Source organism: Hydra vulgaris, chromosome 09, assembly GCF_038396675.1.
Source record: "Hydra vulgaris chromosome 09, alternate assembly HydraT2T_AEP".
Classification (NCBI taxonomy): domain Eukaryota; kingdom Metazoa; phylum Cnidaria; class Hydrozoa; order Anthoathecata; family Hydridae; genus Hydra; species Hydra vulgaris.
Window position 1 is genome coordinate 34,456,396 of NC_088928.1, and position 19,852 is coordinate 34,476,247.

General features: G+C 28.7%; 2 protein-coding genes across 2 annotated transcripts in view; one reads left to right on the plus strand and one right to left on the minus strand.

Moving 5' to 3' along the window:
• LOC100199126 (meiosis-specific nuclear structural protein 1) overlaps positions 1 to 19,852 on the plus strand; it is a 39,391-nt gene that overhangs the window by 17,608 nt on the left and 1,931 nt on the right. Inside the window, exons 10-13 of the mRNA XM_065805479.1 lie at positions 600 to 657; positions 739 to 861; positions 8,614 to 8,748; positions 8,866 to 8,991. Coding sequence (XP_065661551.1) covers positions 600 to 657; positions 739 to 861; positions 8,614 to 8,748; positions 8,866 to 8,991 — 442 coding nt within the window. The remainder of the gene's footprint in view (positions 1 to 599; positions 658 to 738; positions 862 to 8,613; positions 8,749 to 8,865; positions 8,992 to 19,852) is intronic.
• LOC136085087 (uncharacterized) lies at positions 9,601 to 15,113 on the minus strand. Its single transcript, XM_065806417.1, has 3 exons — positions 14,534 to 15,113; positions 13,869 to 14,375; positions 9,601 to 13,776 (listed from the first exon to the last, which is right to left on the minus strand). Exons 1-3 carry the CDS (start codon positions 14,539 to 14,541, stop codon positions 13,434 to 13,436), a joined length of 858 nt encoding a protein of 285 aa, XP_065662489.1. The 5' UTR covers positions 14,542 to 15,113; the 3' UTR covers positions 9,601 to 13,433.

Here is a 19,852-nt window from a genome sequence, read left to right on the forward strand (position 1 = left end):
ATCACTGTGCAAGCGATGTACATTAACTAAATGATAAATCACACAATAAATTTTAGCTAGAACAGATTCAACCAAGGAAGGTCTAGTATAATGTGTTTTTAACTTTTTTTAAAAGAAAAAAAAAATGAATTTTAAGATCTGTATACAATATAAAAACAGTATTCCATAAAAAAATGAATAAAAGATTTATAGAGGCAGAGAGTTAAGACAGGAGAAGGAAATAAAGAAAAGCATGATAAAGAAAATAATAAGCATGATCTGGAGAAATTAATATGGTTTAGCAGATACTGATTTTATAATTTATAATGAAGTTTCTATGAGAAATTAATAGGAAAATATAATTTGAGAAATCCTAAAGTATAAACCACAATTTATTGATGTTTTAAATTACAACTATTTTGTTTCAATTAAATTAAATTATTTTGTTACAGGTTTTTGTGGATTATTATTGATTTCAGCAAAAAATTTGCATCAATAATTTCATTATTTTCATAAAGATGAACATTATTTGTAGTTTTTTTACAATAATATACACATAATTTTTTATAAAGGTAGGTACAGTATTTGTCAGTTTACTGCTTATAAAAACTTTTGTGTAGAATTCGTACTGAGCTTTATTTTGAAGAACAAGAAGAGATTGATCGTCAAAAAGAAATGGTACGCTTTTTTTAACCTATGAATATTTAAAAATCAACAATATTGATTTAAATAATGTGCTAGAATTATTAAACTTTAAAGTTACTGGTAGAAAAAAGAATTCGTGATCGATTAGAATTACAAGAAACGATTAAAGAACAACTTAATTTAAGAGAGCGAAAAAAAGCTGCAGAAAAAGAAGAAGAAGAAGAGTTTCGCCAAAAGGTCATTATAAGCATTATTTTATTATTGATAGAAAGTAGTCTTTTAAGTATAAAATTCTGTGTGATACCCCCAGTGCACATGACTGATATTTTACCAATTCTTTTATAGTATATAAATGTATTTACATTATATATATATATATATATATATATATATATATATATATATATATATATATATATATATATATATATATATATATATACACTATACACACTCACACACATATATTAATATAAAGTGTATATATAGTAAATATATATATATATATATATATATATATATATATATATATATATATATATATATATATATATATATACACACATTTACATATATATGTATATATATATATTACTATTATAGATAATTATAAATGCAAAACATTTGTGCTTGCAACAGATTAAACAATCACACCTTGCTTGAGTGATTGCATAGTTATCAACAAATTTGAAAATATTTTATATTCTCCATATACATCATTAAGTTAATAGATGCCCTTAATCCGGTAAAATTTTTTGGAAAACCGTAAATTACTACTATAAAAACTGATGACATGTCTCCAGACCAAGAATTATCACTTCAAAAATCGACGACAGTTTTTGGAGCGGTAACTCCTGGACTTTGATTAGCTGATTAACTTTGATTAACTGATTAAAAATATTTGTGATTGCCTTAAATTTTGCAAAGAACACAATGATTGTACTAATAAAATGTGACTTTTAATAAAATGTAAGTTGATGTTCTTAGATAAAACACAATTTAAGCTGTTTGCAGCACATAAGATCAATGTTGCCATCATTCTCCTGTCCCTGATATGTTGCATCTTCTGTTAAGCAGTTTCCTGCTTAATATGATTCAATACAATCCATAATTATGATTTCGGTTACAACCTCTGCCTACACCTTTCAGGTAAGGTGTAGGCAAAGATTGCAACCCAAACAAGATAATTTTGAAAGAAAATGTATCTAATTTGTTTCAAATTCAAAAATTTGATATTTTTATGCACAATGGTGCAACTTGCTATTAGGTAAAACTCCAAAAAAATGAGATTAATATTCTTGCCCTGTGGTCAACAATTTGCTTGATTTAAATCTCCTTGAAAAGCTATTCAAGTAGCTATTGTAAAAATTACTAAAGTAGAAGTTTTTATACAGTACCCAACTTCACTAGCAGATTCACTGGAAATAGCGATAACATAGTGTGATGTCATAAAATACTACCTGAATATTGTGTCTAATGATGCCTCAATATCACACAGTGTGTTATTTTAACAATCTAGAAAGAAAATAATAATTTTTTAACTTATCTTTATTTTTGATTTTATATTTCAATAGCATATAGACCATAATGATTAAAAACCAAACCAGATTTTTTTTAGGTTACTTAATTGCAATTATAACCCTCTCTCAACTCTATAACTCCAAAACACGAACCTTGTCAAACAAGGCCACTGCGTGGAGAAACAAGTTAAGCTCAATACTACCAGGAACATGGTGGGTATCAAACTCTGAACCTCTCCATTATGAAGCGAGTACTCTACCACTACACCATTACCAAATTATTATTATAAGCCATGTTACATATTTGAGCAACAGCTATCTTTCTTCTTTTTTAGAGAATCGATCCTTCAATTTCCCAGATATCTCTTTTGATATATATTATATATTTATAAATATGATATATTTTGATTTTTGTATATCTTTTTGATATACAAACCTCGAAAAATCTTAAGTTTGATGCAATGATGAGTTATGTTATTGGAGAAATTAGAGATGTTGAAATATCTGATGCTGCTTTAAAGTGTTTGAAAATTAAAGTTATATGCTTTAATCAAACATTGAAACAATTTTCATCAAACATTGAATTTTTTCAAATGAAGACAATGACAGCACTTCACAAACACCTATTCTACTTGGTTAAGTAAAAACTTCAAATTTACTGACCCTATATTTCGAAGTGCGCTAAGTACCTTAAAAAAGAATATCACAAAAATTAGACCTGGCCGGCTAACAAAATCTTTCATCACCTGCGGTCCTAAAGTTTAAAAATACAAAGTACAAAAATCTCCCAGATTCAAGTAGCTTTAAGATAAGTATGGTCATGGCAATGAAGCTAAGAAAACAAGAAAAAAGGGATTTAGCTTATAGTTGATGCTTATCTCTCCACTTGACAATACTAATAAATTGATAAGCAAGCTTATAGCTTAAGTTGCAAGTCATATCCTTTGTACCACAAAGTTAATAAGGCCTCATGTTCAATTAGAAAAGAAGGAAAAAGAGATTCAGCTTCCATTATTAAAGAAATTTTGATTTCACCTCCTAAATAAGTTAATTTTGAAAAAGGTATGAAAGTCATTTCTAAAATCACTATTTAAGTTTTAACTGAACAAAAGCTTCTAAGATATACATAGTATGTATTATCTCATTTGAAATAAACTTGATATTTTTCGCTTAAATTTTGTCCATAATTTTACCAATAGGATGGGAAAAAAATCAATTAGCTCTGAAGTAAAACAGCGTATTGTAGGACTACACCTTGGTGGTTTAAACAGTTCTAAAATTGCTCGAACTCTTAAGTCTGTATCTCGTTCATGTGTACTCAGAACAATTCAAAAATTTGAAAAAACTGGCACTACACTAAAAATATAATTTTGAAAAAGGTATAAAAATCATTTCTAAAATCACTATTTAAGTTTTAACTGAACAAAAGCTTCTAAGCTTTTGTTCAGTTTGTTCTATTTTTTAGCAGCAACGTAGCAACAAAGTTTTCGATTAATCAATCTTCTATTTACAGTTTGTCTTGAGATATGATTTTTTAGAGCCAAATTTACTTCTTATGCAATCTCTTTGGCTGAGTATTTAGGGTTTTTTCTTGCAATTCTATAGATACTATTATCATCGGTGATACTTGTTATTCTTGTTCGTCCAGATCGGTTTTTGTCTGACTTAAGAGTTCGAGCAATTTCAGAACTGTTTAAACCACCAAGGTGTAGTCCTACAAAACGCTGTTTTATTTCAGAGCTAATTGATTTTTTTCCCATCCTATTGGTCAAATTATGGACAAAATTTAAGCGAAAAATACCAAGTTTATTTCAAATGAGATAATACATACTATATATATCTTAGAAGCTTTTGTTCAGTTAAAATGTAAAAATGAATAGTTAAATTTACTTTTTAGTAAAAATTTGACGTCAAAAAGTAAAGAGTGGCAGTTAAAAGACAATAGAAGTGCAAGTGTGCTAAACTTATGAGCAGCTTTTTTACACCGCTTTAATTAGCGGTTTCTGTTTAAGTTAAAAATAGATGGTTAAATTAACGTAATTTTTTTTCTTTTTTTTTTCTATATAAGGTATGTTTTAATTAACTGTAAAAAAAATAAACTGAAAGGGCATAAGAAGTTTACCGCCTAAAAATTCAATTAAAAGAAGAAAAATGAAACTTAAATCTTATGTGCGCTAAATTTTTGAGCAGCATTGTATATCCTTTGTACCACAGAGTTAATAAGGCCTCATGGGCACAATGCTGCTACTTCATTATCAAGCAAAGAAGTAAAAAAAATATATATCTTTCCTCTGGATTATCACCTTTTCATAGCTGGATTAGAATTTTTGAACTAGCAGGCAGTTTAGGAATAATTTAAAAAGAAAATATCATGAATAGACACATAATGATTTATTAAAAAGACTTCTAATTACTTCAGATCCAGCTATAGCAAGTTTGAGAGGATGATCCAAAACTAAAAATAATAAAAGAAATCCAGAATTGTTTAATTTATTAGAAAGTGAGCAAAGTGAATTAGAAAGTGAAAATTCTAAGAATACATTTGAGAATTTGTTTGAAGAATATGTCATTACCAGTGATACTGACTAATTGAGTAATTTATTTTATTTGTTTAAAACTGTATTTTCTTATTTAAATGTAAAAAGAAATTTTGACAAAAAATTTTTTTTAGAAAATAAAATGAGGAAATTCTTAATTTACTCATTTTATTTTCATTATTTTGCATTTTACTTTGTAATTGTTCTATAAATAAGCATGATCAAATTTATATATATTAATTATAGTTCATATTTGTATTCAGAATTTCTTCCTCCTTAAATTGTTAAAATGGCATACTGCGCGCCGTGAAGCATAGAAGTTTTTCTAAAAGTTTGATTCAAATCACTAAAATATATTTTTATACTTTTTTATTCTTTTGTGTTTATTTATGTTGTTTTTGGCTTTAAAACATTTTCTAGTAATAAATACATGAATAATGAGTAAATAGTGATACATAAATAGTAAATAAATGTTTTGTACTATACAATACTGTATTGCAAGCCTTGTTTAAAATAGAAAATGCTTAACACAATAGCCTAATAACACAATAGCCTAATAACACAATAGCCTAATAACACAATAGCCTAATAACACAATAGCCTAATAACACAATAGCCTAATAACACAATAGCCTAATAACACAATAGCCTTTTATACTTTTAACACAATAGCCTAATATGAATTTGACATCATAAAGTTCTCTTTATTTTTTGCAACAATATTAATTACCGAAAAAAGAGTTAAATATTATTTAACTTCTTTTTTATTATTACTATAAGGGAATGTTTATTTATTTTTTTTAATATTAAATAATTAAATTTAATACCACATTTTCAAAAATGTTTGATATTAACAAATTTCTTTCTTTTCTCTACATTTGCATAAATTGTTATTAATATATATATTAATTACATAAATTGCATTAAAATATGTTAAATTTTTGAATTTTTAAATGATTATTTCTTAAATTTCTAATTGCGGCTTTGCAATTAGAAGTTTTATTTTTTTGTTTTAAAAAAATTAGCGAGTAACAAATGAAAAAATTACTTTGATTTATTTACTTTATTTGTTAAAATTTTTTTATTAACGATTTTGTTGTGAAAGCAAAGATTATTTTTCCAAACATCATTTATTTAAATTGTATTGCTGTATATATCATTTATTAAAAAATAATCGCTGCAATTTAGCTTGCGTTATAAGAAAAAAGTTTTACTTATGTTTTGTGCAAATTTTTGACAAACTAAAACTCATTCTCGTCAAACCAGAGTGAGTTTTAGTTTACAAACTGAAAGTTTTATCAAATAAAACTGGTTTGACTTGTCAAACCAGTTTTTTTAATGGAACTAGATTTCATTCAGCAAAGTCTCATTCGTTTACTGTATCTGTCCCTGCATGCTAAAAAAACTTTTATTCGTCTAGTTTTTTTCTTCTCACTTTAACTCTTTGGAACTCTCTCCCATTCTTATGTCTTCCTGACTCATGTCTTCTGTCAACCGTTTCCTTGCTCTATAACTATTCTTTTTTTCTAGTAACTCCCAACTTAATAGTGGTTGCAGCCTTATTGGGAGTGAATCAAAATAAAAAAATATATACATAAATTACCAATGTTTAGAGTACCAGTTATAACATTAAAAAATAAAAGTTTTCTTTTAAAAGAAAAATTACAACTAGTTATCTAAGCTATTAAAATTTAAATTATGCAATTTATGTAATTATTTATTATATAATTTTTGGGGAATAATAGTTTTAATAGGGAATGCAAATTTTGAAGGAAATTAAAAAAAATCGGAATTCGGAATTCGAAATTAAATTTTTTATGTCTATAAAAATTATAAAGATAACTTATTTGAGATAATTCATTGTTATTTATTGCATAAAAAATACTTTCTTTATAAGTAAAAATGGAACATAAAATTATATCAAATTCAATTAGTACAGAAACATTCTAATATGGTATATCATTTGATAATAAAAAATATAAAATTATTGTTTGATTTGGCTAAAATATGCCTTGAGGAAGCAGAGATCTCTTAAAGTTGGGTCTCCGAGTTTCGTTCAAACTTTTGTACTAAATTTACAAACAATTGAGAAGGCTTGCTCAGACTCTTCGCTCGATGGCGTAATCAAAATCAAATGTGAGTAGACGGACTCTAATATTTTGCCACGAGCGCTGTTCTTTTCAAAGAATTTCATTTCAGATTTAATTTTTAAAATTAAGCTCCTATTTATTATTTGTTGAGTTGAGTTGGACGTTATGTTGGACAATAAATTCAATTGAACTTTGTTCTCCAACTTTTGCATTAATGTTGAGGGCTTAGTTTGTTCTTCCAATATCACTTCTATCACATTGTCAGCTTCTGACTGTTCGCCTGAGTAAGTTTCCATGTTAGTGTTAAATATCAATCTTTGTGCAAAGTTTTCAATAACTTTGGCTATTGTTTTTTTCAATAGTCTAGTGAAAGATGCGTGAATAAGCTATCTAGTTCTAGTATCCATAATAAGTTTCAATTGTTTTCTAAATTCTTGTTTCACTTATATTTGAAGAATATCATTTGATGTTTTCGAAAAATGAAATTCCTTTACAATCGAGCGAACTTTTTTGATAAGAAAACTAAATCCAAATTCTTCAGTCTCAACAAGCTCAGCTTCATTATAAGCTTGTTAAATGAATCCAACATTTTCATCTTTAACATATTTCTCATTTGATTCACTTACTTGATCTTCTACACCAACATTTTCTGTATATGTATGTGGTAGTGGTGTAGTGGTAGAGCGCTCGCTTCATAAGCGAGAGGCTCCAAGTTCGATCCCTACCACATCCCTGGTAGTACCGCACTCAACTTGTTTCTCCGCGTAGCGGCCTTGTTCGTCAAGTTTCGTGTTTTGGAGTTATAGAGTTAAGAGAGGGTTATAACCACAATTAAGTAGCCTCCTTATCTGTAGTGGCCTTCTGGGCCTCGGGGAGGTGAATTAACAAACAAAAAAGATGTGAGCCACCAATTCAGTTGTATTTGAACTATTATACAGAAAATCAATTACAGCTAAATGTATCGCATGTGCAAAGTACATCTGCTGATTACAGGGCAAAAGCATCATTTTTGATGCGCTGCTTTCTGGACCTCCATCTTGCACGACATTCCTTTTTAATACATTAATATTGTGTATTGTTCTAAAATGGGTGTGCTGCGGTTTGTTGTTGAACCAGCGGTTTTTACTATTTCATAACATATTTACATTTTGCTGTTAGTTTTTTTGATCCTTATAAAAAATGAATCCAAACAGAATTTTGATTTTTACATTGCTTTGTGTGTTCCAAATAGGAAAGTTCCAAGGAAAGTTCCAAGAATATTCCCAAGGAAAGCTCCTTTGAAGACATTTTAGGATATACTGTTGATAATAATTTAACTTGTTAAACAAAACAAAATTAAAATTAAATAGTTATCAAATAATGTTGTTAAATTAAAACTATTATTCCTGCTATTATTTGCTTACCTATTTAAAAAATATTGATCCAAATAATTCAATACACACTGCACTCCAATAAGTAAATTATTACATGTAGATATGAAATGAAGGCATGAAACCATCGACTGCAATTTAGAAATGTTTTCTCTATGTCTATTTATATGTACAGAAACAAAAATACAATTTAAAAGTTGGGGAAAGCACGAAAAAGTAAATTTTAATTTGGGAATTTGCTGGAAAAATTTTTGGAATTCAAAACTATATTATGAAAACGAATTCCAGAATTCTCAAATTTCGAATTTTGAGATACAATCCCTAAGTTTTATTGACCGGTAACAAGGGGGTGAATAGCTTGTATAGTTGCTGTTTTTTTTAAATAACAATTAATTATCAATTGTGTAAGAGAGATTCATAGCTGTGATCAAATGGTTTTTAAATGTTTTTTTTTTTAAATCTATTGATTTAGATGCTGCAAAAATTTTCAGAAGATGATCGTATCGATCAAATGAATGCACAAAAGAGAAGATTGAAACAACAAGAACATAAACGTGCTGTTGAAAAACTTATTGAAGAAAGAAGAATTTACCAGCAAAAAGATAAGGTAAATATTTAAAGTATATTACAATTAGAAGGATATCTAGTTAGTAATATATACTGTTTAATGCATACAAAAATTAAATTTAAATATCAGCAATTGAAAAATTTGACCATTTTTTAGCAACGTGCACTTGAAGAACAAAAAGAAATTGAACTTATTGAATCTCACCGAATGCAAATCATTGAAGAAGAAAGACAACGCCTATTGCAAGAACATGCCAGCAAACTTGTTGGATTTTTGCCAAAGGTATTGGTTTTGTTATTTTTGCAGATATTTATTATTATAATTATAACTAAATACAACTTTTATTTTTTTCTGAAATTAAGATATTAATTAAAATAGTAATTTCTATTAATCTATTAATTTTAATATCTATTTAATATTTTAATTATATCTATTATAGACATATCGATGTCTATTTTAATTGCTAAATATATTCAATGTAAAAATAATTTGTATTCAATTTGGATTCACCTATATACAAATCTGGTTGATGTCGATTTGCCAAAAAAATAAAATTAAAGTTCAACTTTTAAAAAATGTGGACCCATACAATGAATGTGTACCCACACAAACAAATATTGGATGCAATTCATGTGATTGATGATCCAATTCATATGATTGATGATACAATTCATATCATTGGTGATGCAATTCATATCATTTGTGATGCAATTCATATCATTGGTGATGCAATTCATATCATTGGTGATGCAATTCATATCATTGAAGAGAGTAAAAAGCTGAAGTTATTGATTTATAATTTTATGAATAAAATCAAAATCTTTAGCTAAATAAATTCTTCATTCTTACCATTAAAATTTGACAGTTTTAGTTTTTGTCTTAGATTAGTAATTTTTTTTCTTTTTTTCTCCCTTTGTCAGTGTTTTTATAATTTTTAAAGACATTTTTTTAATTTCAAATTTCATTTTTTCAAGACAATTTTTCATGTTTGTAATGATTTGGTGGATGAAGCTGTGTGTGCCCACGGTCATTAGTTTTGATTTTTTTAACTGGAGAACCATAACCATCATGATCAGAGTCCAAATTTTGAAGTTAAAAACTTGGAAATGAATTAAGTATTCCTTCTGAGTCTGATCCATTGCCTTCTGCATCAGTGCTGTCAACTTCTTTTGCTTGTTGTAAATGAGATTCTAAATGAAAGGGTAGTACTCTTAATTGAGTATTACCGCTTTCATTTTCTTTGATTGTTATTATGATTAGTTTCTTCAACAAACTTTAATTTAAAATCTGGTTCAAACATTAATTTAATTTAGCTTTGCCACAGCACTGAACAAACCATGGAAATTTCCTGCTGGTGTTCAAAAAGTGTGTTGCTTGCTGCTCATAGTTCTCTGTGTTGCTATGCAACTGCTCATAGTACTCTGAAAATTTTCATCTTAATATTAGGTCTTAAAGTATGGCATTTAGCGCAATGGATGTTTATTCTGTTTGGAACGCTTTACTAAGAATTCACTGGTATTATGAAACTGTGTGAAACTGCGAAAGGTATGTAACTAATAACATGACATGTCTAATTTTATATTCAGCTGTCAGGTGTGCTGCATGTATAACAATTACTAGTTAAACTGATAAAATCTGGGCTCGTGGTAATAGCTGGGTTCGTGGCGCTTTAGAAATTCAGGCCTTGACAACGCGCTAAAATTTTTACTGACTGGAGGCCGAGTGAAGCACTAATAAGTAAAGTGACATGGACATGGAGAGCAAAAAAAGTATAACAACGATATATAAGAACTGCCTTAGTTAATAAACTATAATATACTTTTTATATGAGATAATTTAAATAAAGACTCATTGTCATGACAGTTTTAAAACATTTTGCCTAGACTTCATGGAGCATCTTGGAGATTTTATTATTGCTAGATTTTTTAGAAATATATTTGCTAAAGTGTGGCAATGTCTGTTATAAATACCAAATTGAAACTTTTTCGATACAGATAAGAATTGCTTCATCAAAAATGTTCAACAAAATTCATCTGATAATTGCTCATATAAAACCAAACAAAATATGCATCATTGAACAATATTGTCAAAGGGAATACCAACACCTCCCAGCTAAAAAAATTGAAAGCAACCCAGCTAAAAAAATTGGAAGCAACCCAGCTAAAAGAATTGGAAGCAACCCAGCTAAAAGAAAAATTAAGAAGAAAATAAGTGAAAATATAATCTGGATTTTTTCTGGATATTTTACCTAAATAATTTTCCGGATTTTTAAGATATGACCTGGATGATCTGTCAGATAGAAATTTGATTTAATTTGCTAAGCTTTAAAAGATTAGCAGATTTCAACTAATAAAAGTTTATTAAATTACTCCATTTTGCTACATGTTTGTTACCGTGAAACTCAAAAACTTCCCCATTTTCTTCAGTTAATCAGTTATTATGAACACACTCTATGACATTAACATAATCAAACAACAATAATGATTTCATTATATTATTTTCAATATGTATTCAAAAATTTCATACTATCTTGTGATAAGACTTTTAAAGTGGTTCTTGTAAGAGTTCTAATACTTATTAATTTATATTCATTAGAAATATGGCTGTATAGACCCCTGGATATAGCAAAATAATTAAATGCTTGAGTTATTAAATCAGGAGAATAAGTAAATGTACCAGCTTTCTTTTGAAACATTCCATATGTTTGAATAATACATTTTTATAGCAAATATTTTTATTTTTATTATTAAGACTGACCAATACTTACAACATGATTATGCCTTACTTGATAGTAAAATGGGAATACTGCAAGATGACCCTAAGTGAAACAAAGTTAAAGTTAAATTCTTATTAATGATAACTAAAAACTTACCACATGCAAATTCTTTTGACTGAATGTAAACAATATCATTATTATTTATGTTGTATACAATAGGATTGTTAATATGGTAGAGTCTCGCTTTTATGCTATCGAATCGAAAAAAATCTCTCTAAAGTTATCTAGTTCATCTGATGTTGTATTTCTTATACTGGATGATGACAATTTTGTTGTTCTGGGTTTAGAAGAAGATGAACTAAGACAGCTGGTATTTTAGGAAAGACAGTTGATGGTTCTGTAGGACAGTCTTTTCCAAATTAAAATGTGAAGGCTTTGCAATCTATAGGCCAATGAAGTCGGCACACCACAGTGTACTTATTCACAATCAGATTTTTCTTTTCATAGCCTTTATCCATTTTTCTTTTTTCGTATTCATCACTAGGAAATTGATAAATGGACACCTTTGTAGTTGATGACGCATAACCATGCAGTATATAGTATGTGTAGTGGTAGAGCACTTGTCTCATAAGTGAGAAGTTCCAAGTTCAATCCCCACCATGTTCCTGGTAGTACAGCATTCAACTTGTTTCTCTGCACAGCGGCCTTGTTCATCAAGGTTTGTATTTCAGAGTTAAAGAGTTAAAAGGGCATTGTTTGCAGATGATACTACTATTTATTCTTGTCTTGATAAGAAGCCAACTTAAAATATAAACTTAAATTAAAAGTAATATATAGTTAAAAGTAGTATTTTTGCTGTAATAATATTTATTAATATAAGTACATACTATACATTATAAATTAGTATTTGCTATTTTACATCGAATAAGTATATAAGATATATAGATCTAATAGAGTAAATACTAATTTGATTTATTTTCATAGGTATTTATATTGTTTAGAATAATTCAGCATTCAAAATAAAAAATTCAAATTTAGTTGGTCAATTCAACCAGCTAACAGATAGACTTGATTGTCTATTGTGTTTTTTTTCTAACTGTTGATTTTTACCATCATAATCAATGAACTTTGCAAATAAAAATATACTTTATACTTTAAAGTTATTTGCATTAATAATTCAAAATAACTCTTGTGCGCAAAGTTTTTTATTAGATTAAAATTTAAAGTTTGAGTAACATCTAAATAATTTTCAATATTTTTATTTTTTTCAGAATTTAACTTTATTTTTAGTAAACTAGTTTAAATGATAAAAATAGTATAATTCAGAAACTTCTGATAACTCAAACCCAGTAGCCGATAACTCTCATAAATGCTGGTCCCTTATATGTTTGAGTTATCAAGAGTTTACTGTAGTTTACTTCACATATAATATGCATCATATATGCATATGTATCAATGAGCGTATGTGTCAATGAGTGTACGTGTCAATGAATGTATGTGTCAATGAACATACATGTTGATGACTGTTTGTGTCAATGAATGTACATGTCAATAAAGCAATTTAAAGTGTTAAACTTAAAAGTATTTTAGACTTTCAAAATTTGTTATAAAATTTATTTTTGAAAAAAATCTTAATTATCACTGGAACATCATATTTTAATAATTCCACAAGAATATCTCCTCTAAATGCTGGTCAGCTAAAGATAAGATAACATGTAAAATACCAAGTGTGTCTGAGAATATAAAGATTAGGAGCTTTGCCAATCTTTCTGTACTTCTTGGAATAAAGTGAATCTATCATGATCTGCAATGAAATCTTGAATGCTCTAAGATCATTGGACGGAGCCTGAGCTGCCATTGGGCTTTTCAGAAAGAAAAAACAGTAAAAGATCACTATATAATTGTTGCATCCTGTATCATCTTAATCTCATTGATACTGAGTTGCTTGTTGTAATTCTTGGTCATTTACATTGCTAACAGATACAATGAATCAGCCATAAATCTTGCTTCATAATGTGCACCTGGTTGTAGAAACCTGAAGTTCAACAAATCTGAGGTAAAAAGCTACCAGTTGACATAAATACTTGTAATCACCTCTATCAAAAATATTTGTTTTAAGAGCTGTCATGCAGAACTCCATTGTTTCATTTGCAAGATTGTAAAAGAGGGTTCCAAGAGCAAACTCAGTTCTGTTCCAATCAAATTTCTCAATGTTGGCCAATGTATTCACACCTTTTTCAATCTTAGACCAAAGATCTTGATGTTTTTTGCATAAGGATTGACTAGGTCCCTTTGTTTCTCCCTGTAATTCCATCATAACATCATGAACATGTTGATCCATGATATGGTGCCTAAATTTATTAGTATTATCATTTTCTGTCATTACACTCAGAAAAAATGAAAAGAAAAAAATACCTGTAATTTATATAGTAAAGCATCATACCTGCACATTAGCCAAAGAATTGGACAAGGTAGAGAACAAACTGCAATATTTCTAATTGCACCATTATGTTTTCCAGTGTTTGAGCAGGTTTTGTCAGCACAAAAAGCTATGATCTGGTCTGTTAATTCATAATATTCCACAAGACTTTGGATAGCCAGTGCTTGATCTTTCCCTTTGGAGGTGGGTACTTCAAGTATTCCAAGAAGAAAGTCAAGTGAGCAGGTCTCTGGAGAGGAAACACTAATTGCAAACCTTTCTACTGTTTCCGAAATCTTTATCTCCGTCCTGTACTGCTTAACCAACTTTGTGTCAAAGTGAAGAACAAGTTTTAAACCCTTTATCTTATCCAGGTTCTGCTCTCTTATTATAAGTGCTTCATTCTTTATAATTTCATGGTTTTTTCTTGCCATCTGTGACTTAGAAATGTTCAACATGCCAATATCTACTCCCCCAACTTGGAAAAGGGAAGACAACATTGCTGTTTCAGCTCTCACACTTACTTGATACCTAAAAAACCATTGTCATTTTTTAAATACCATTGTCATTTTTTAAATACCAACAGACCATTGTCATTTTTTAAATTATGTAACATTTAAGTTGTTTTAAATTGAAGTTTTATATATACTTGTAATATACTTAACTTTTTTATACATAAACTTATTTACCTTGTCATAAATGGAATCCACTTATCCAAAACATCATTCAGACTGAGTTGAAGGCAAATCTTGGTTGAACAATGCAATTTTTTTTTCTTTACAGTAGGAGTTTCAAAGTCTGAATCATAATCTGTTCCACTACACCCACTGGAGAATTCCTGCTCAAAATTTCTCAAAGCTTCTTCTGCTGCTTTTTCCAGTAATTGACTTTCTTTTTTTTTGCTCAACAATTGCTTTTAATCTCTCCTCCTGTTACTCTTCTTCTACCATCTTCCTCAGTAGGTTTTTCATTCTTTCCTCACCTTCAGCAACTATTTCAGCAAATGTTTTGTCATTTTTGTAGGACACTTTGACCATATCCCCTTTCAAACATCTTTTCAAAAAAATTGAATCCGCCTTTAGAGCCTCTACTCCTTCTAGGATCCTGGCTAATTAACTTGAAAGTGTCTTCTTTGTGTATAGGAAACAAAACATTGGGGGTTTGTCTAGGAACTCTTGAGTGTGTTGGCTCATGGTTTCTTTGCTCATCTCTAGGGTTCTCATCTTTAAAACTTTAATATACTGGGTATACAGAGCAATGATTCTATTCCTAAATTAAAAAGTTACAACATTTAAAAAATGTCAACATTTTAAAATATAGCATAAAAACTTATATGTAATTATATTTCACAGATAAATGTTTCACAGAATACTTAATTTTTATGAGAGATTTTTGCTAGAGAAAATTGTTCTAGTATATTTAGTAACTTACTTAATCGATCGTTCACTGATGATAAAATTTTCATCAAAGCCTGCTTTGTTTCGAATGTTAATCAGCTCCCTTATGATGCACACATTTGATAATTCGTTTCTGCTATCAGTATAACACATACCACTACTGCATTTGAGTTTGCCTGTACTCTCCAGAGGACATCCAATTTTAGATAACAATGTTTTGATTGCAGTTGCATGACTGGTTAATCTAGTAAATTCTGCAACAAACTTCCCCACTGGTCGAAAGTCTATTTGGAGAAAATATTTGGAGAGAGTGCCCCAACAGATAAAGAATTTTTCTTCCATTAGCTGCTCCAACATGCCCTGCACTAGCCATATTTAATACTATTTTCTATATTATAAAATACAACAGAATTGATTACAAAATATACAATGTTTTTATATATATTTTAAAAATATGTAAAAATTGTCTTAATCAAATTTATAATTTTTATTAAATTGGCCTACAAGTTACTGAAAACTGTAAAATTATATATAAAAAGATTTAATTGAATATTTACAGTATTTTACAAAATTTTCTTGATTTAAAAATAATGAATTTTGAATAATGAATGGCAAAAAGTAAAAAAAATTTTGAACTATTTAAAAATATTGCAATAAAAATAATGAACTAATGATTTCGAGGTCATAAATTCCATCGCTATGTTTAAATAAGTGCTTTTAAGACTTAAGTCTAGCTCGCCACAACCTTGCTAGGGCACTTTTGACTTTATAAATCAATAAATTAAAAAATAAAGGGGGGGAGGGGTAAATCCATAAAAAGTACCATTTCTTAAAAAAGAAAAAGGTCCTTAAAAGCTAAAATTAACTTGACTGTATTGTGTCAAATACCCGACTAGCTGACTAAATTCATTGAAAAACTGACTCTAACTTGAAAATCAACTTCTTTGTGGAAGTCGAACAACCTCTTCCCCCACACAACCTCCCCTAAAATGGTCTTTGTATGCAATCTTTACGTATAAAAATTTTTTTTTCTTTAAAACACTCTACAAAAATAATACACAATAAAAGTTGTTAATCTAAAAAAGAAATTTTTCTTTGTATTTTTTATGAATATTTTACATCGTAGTTGAGGTAAAGGCTAAAAATATTTTATACACACGTTAAAAAGACAAGCTAACTCAGAAAACATCTACTTTTTGTTGTTTCACAAAAGTAATGTAAGTAAAAGTAACATGTTACAAATTGAGCATTTTATTACTTTTTTTTAAAAAAGCTATTATATAGTTTTATAAAATTCAAAGAATTTTATAAAACTATATAATAGCTACAAGTTTATTGCAATAAAAAGTTTTTGAAAATTTCCAGAAATTTAAAGCAAAATTTCCTGGAAATTTTCAACCCTAATATGTATAAACTTCTTTAAAACATCAGATAATACTAATTCTTTCTATAATAAATAATTTATTTGAAATTTTTGCAGGATTATAGGCATTGGCATTATTAGCTTATAATATTTGTGCTGTATTATATGCTGATGATGCTGTTGCCTATAATCCTGTGAAAGTTTCAAATAAATTATTTAGTATAGAGAGAATTCGTATTATCTGATGTTTTAAAGTAGTTTAACTTTAAAACATCAGGTTTTAAATCATCACATCATACAGGTCTTGGAAAACTTCAATCCCACGCTTACTGCACTAGTTGCTTCAGGCGTTGTCGATTGGAGATATGCATGTTTTCCATTGATTTTGCAAGCATCTGAGACCTTTTAAATAGTCATTCAGCACTGTAGATAGTTCATCAAAATCTTCAGCGCGGAACAATTGGCTGCGAAATCAGTGGTAGACCCACAAGTAGGATTTTTACGCAGCCTATTACGGGTTTCAGGCATCACGATAAACACAAGAAGGGCTAGAGTTCTAGCGTGCGTTGCTGATGTTTGGGATTACTCATTTTGCGAATCTCATTCATCTCAGTGTGGTGACGGATGACACAAGTGAGATGTTAAAGAAACTTTATATTGTCTCTCCAGCCGCCTGTTGTTCTCATTTTTACCGTTGCTGAAGGCTGATTTCAATTTATCATATTTGCACATCAAATCCTTCACAAAGAAGTATTCAATGTTTGGTGATTTAGTCAATTCATTGAGCTCATCATACTTGACAATGTGAAGAATGCAATCCAGCACATGGTGTTGGAAACACATGAACTTGGGTTTGTGCTAACCTTTCTCCTCAAACATTTGGTGCTGCCAAACAACAATGCCTGTCTTCTTGCCATTATTTACAGTTGTTGTAACATTAAAAGGACTTCATAATGCGTTAGAGGAATTCAGCTTACAGGTTGAATTCTTCTACCGCACAGTGAGTTTCTTCTGCGATTGTTTGAGCTTTCCCATTATTCAATTTAAGCGCAGGGGCTGGGATTTCAATGCCCTACCAGAAAACTGGTGGCACACTTTTGCTGCTCCGTGGGAAGACAGCTTCGAGATTGTAACAAGGTGTCTTGCAATGCGTGTTGGTTTATGCTTCCTTTTGCTCGTTGATGTTGCAATTTCATCATCTTAAGAAGTGTATTCATATGAGTTGGAGTCCATGCTAATTTCAAACTAATCAGGAGGCGCTGAGCTGGTAACTATGAACAATGTTGCTTTGATTACCATCTTTGGCTTGGATGGGTGGATGGTCTTGCCACTAGCAGGTTTGCCTGGCCTTTGCATTTAATTTGCAGTTTATACAGGTTTTTGTTCTCTTTGCAAAACTGTTCATTCAATGCACTAAAGTTTTGTTTCTTTCTGCAGCGCTTGTAGTCTTTCAAAAGTTTTGATAATTTTGCACAAAGGACTTGATCAGATACATGTGGAAAGTTCAATGCTCCATAGGGCTAAGGGCTCAATAAAAATCTGGCGCATGGGACTCCTTTCACTCAAGGATGCTTCGTAAATTGCCACTTTACCTCTTTATGTTGGCTCTTGAAACTAGATTAAGTTCTTTATTCAAGTTTCTTACTTCTTTTTAGTGTTAAAAGAGCTCTTTTTAAACTACATGTTACATTCTACTCGCTAACTTAAACAGAAAAGGCCTAAATGTAAATATTAAACACATAACAAATTAAAGAAGCTGTTACTGAGTTTTCATATATTTTATTTAAAAACAAGCAGTTTAAAATTATAGAAAATAAAAAAACTAAGACACTAATTAAATATTGTGTTATATGTTTATATGTAAAGCACAAATATCAATGTAGCTCACCAAATAATACAAGATCTCTTTCAATTAGGCAATGATAGTGTTGACACAAAATTAAGCTAATTTAAACTTAACTATTTGCTTTTAACACCTCAATTATATATCAGTTTATACCACACTGCAAAATAACTAAAGAAAATTTTACAACTCTGCAGGACCTTCTTGAAAGCAAGTTACATAAAATTCTGGAAAATTGCAAAAAATTCTCTCGGCAGTACCGCAAGGATTTTTTAGGGAGGTTCGTTTTTGTAAAATGAAGAAATTTAGAGTAAAAAATAAATATTTTGCTATTTTTTTATAACCAAATTTGCGTGTAACAAAGACCACTTGGTACAAAAAGAGGGGTCAATTGCACCCAACGACTCCCCCAGGGTACGAGCCTGTCTCTATAATAATATGTAGTATATAAATTATTTTACAAGTTGGTTTAATGACATATTATATATAAATATTATTGAAACAAATATATATTATGCTAAAATGGTCTATATTACATTTCAATTTGGTTTGTGGGTGACCTTTTTTAATATTTTATTGGAATATAAGTCATTTTAGTCAGTAATAGGCAAAAGTTCATCCATTCCTAATATATATATATATATATATATATATATATATATATATATATATATATATATATATATATATATATATATATATATATATATATATATATATATATATATATATATATATTAAGTTCGTGCCCAGGCTCCAGAGGTGTACACTAGTCAAGGAGGGGATTTTTTATTATTTTTTATCTTAATTTTATTTGCAACTCTCTCATCTCTAAATTCAGAAACACAAAATGAACCATCACTACTGGATAAGTACTTATTGAACTTCTTAACTTAACAAAATGAACAAGCTATTGAAATGCTTAGCTTTACTTATGTGATGTAATAACTAAAAATCTGAACAAAATGTTTTATAAAACTATAAAAGCATGAAGACTTTAATATACTTGTTACAAATATATTTTTTTTATATGTATATATAATACATAATTTTGAAAAGAAAAGAAAATGGTATGAAAAGTATAACTAAGTATGACTTGTTTAATTAAAAATTATTTTGATAAACAAGAAAAACATTTTAATTATTAAAACCGTTTTATAAAAAACAATACATGTTTTAACTACCACTAGTCATCTTTAGTTAAAATATTTAAAATTTGTTTAAATGCCTATAAAATTGATATAAAAAAACAATACAACATGTAGTTATCTGTGTACAAACTATTTATAATTTCCAAAATACAACAAAATATAATAAAAAATTTAATGTCATACTAAAAAACAAATAGGAAGTTAAAAAGTTAAAAAGATACACAATATTTAATAAAAGTAATAGCTAAACAAAA

Coding starts and splice junctions, on each gene's coding strand:
- LOC136085087 (XM_065806417.1), bottom strand. Junction 13,777..13,868: donor ATTCTTTGGCTAATGTGCAG/GTATGATGCTTT, acceptor TAATAAATTTAG/GCACCATATCATGGATCAAC.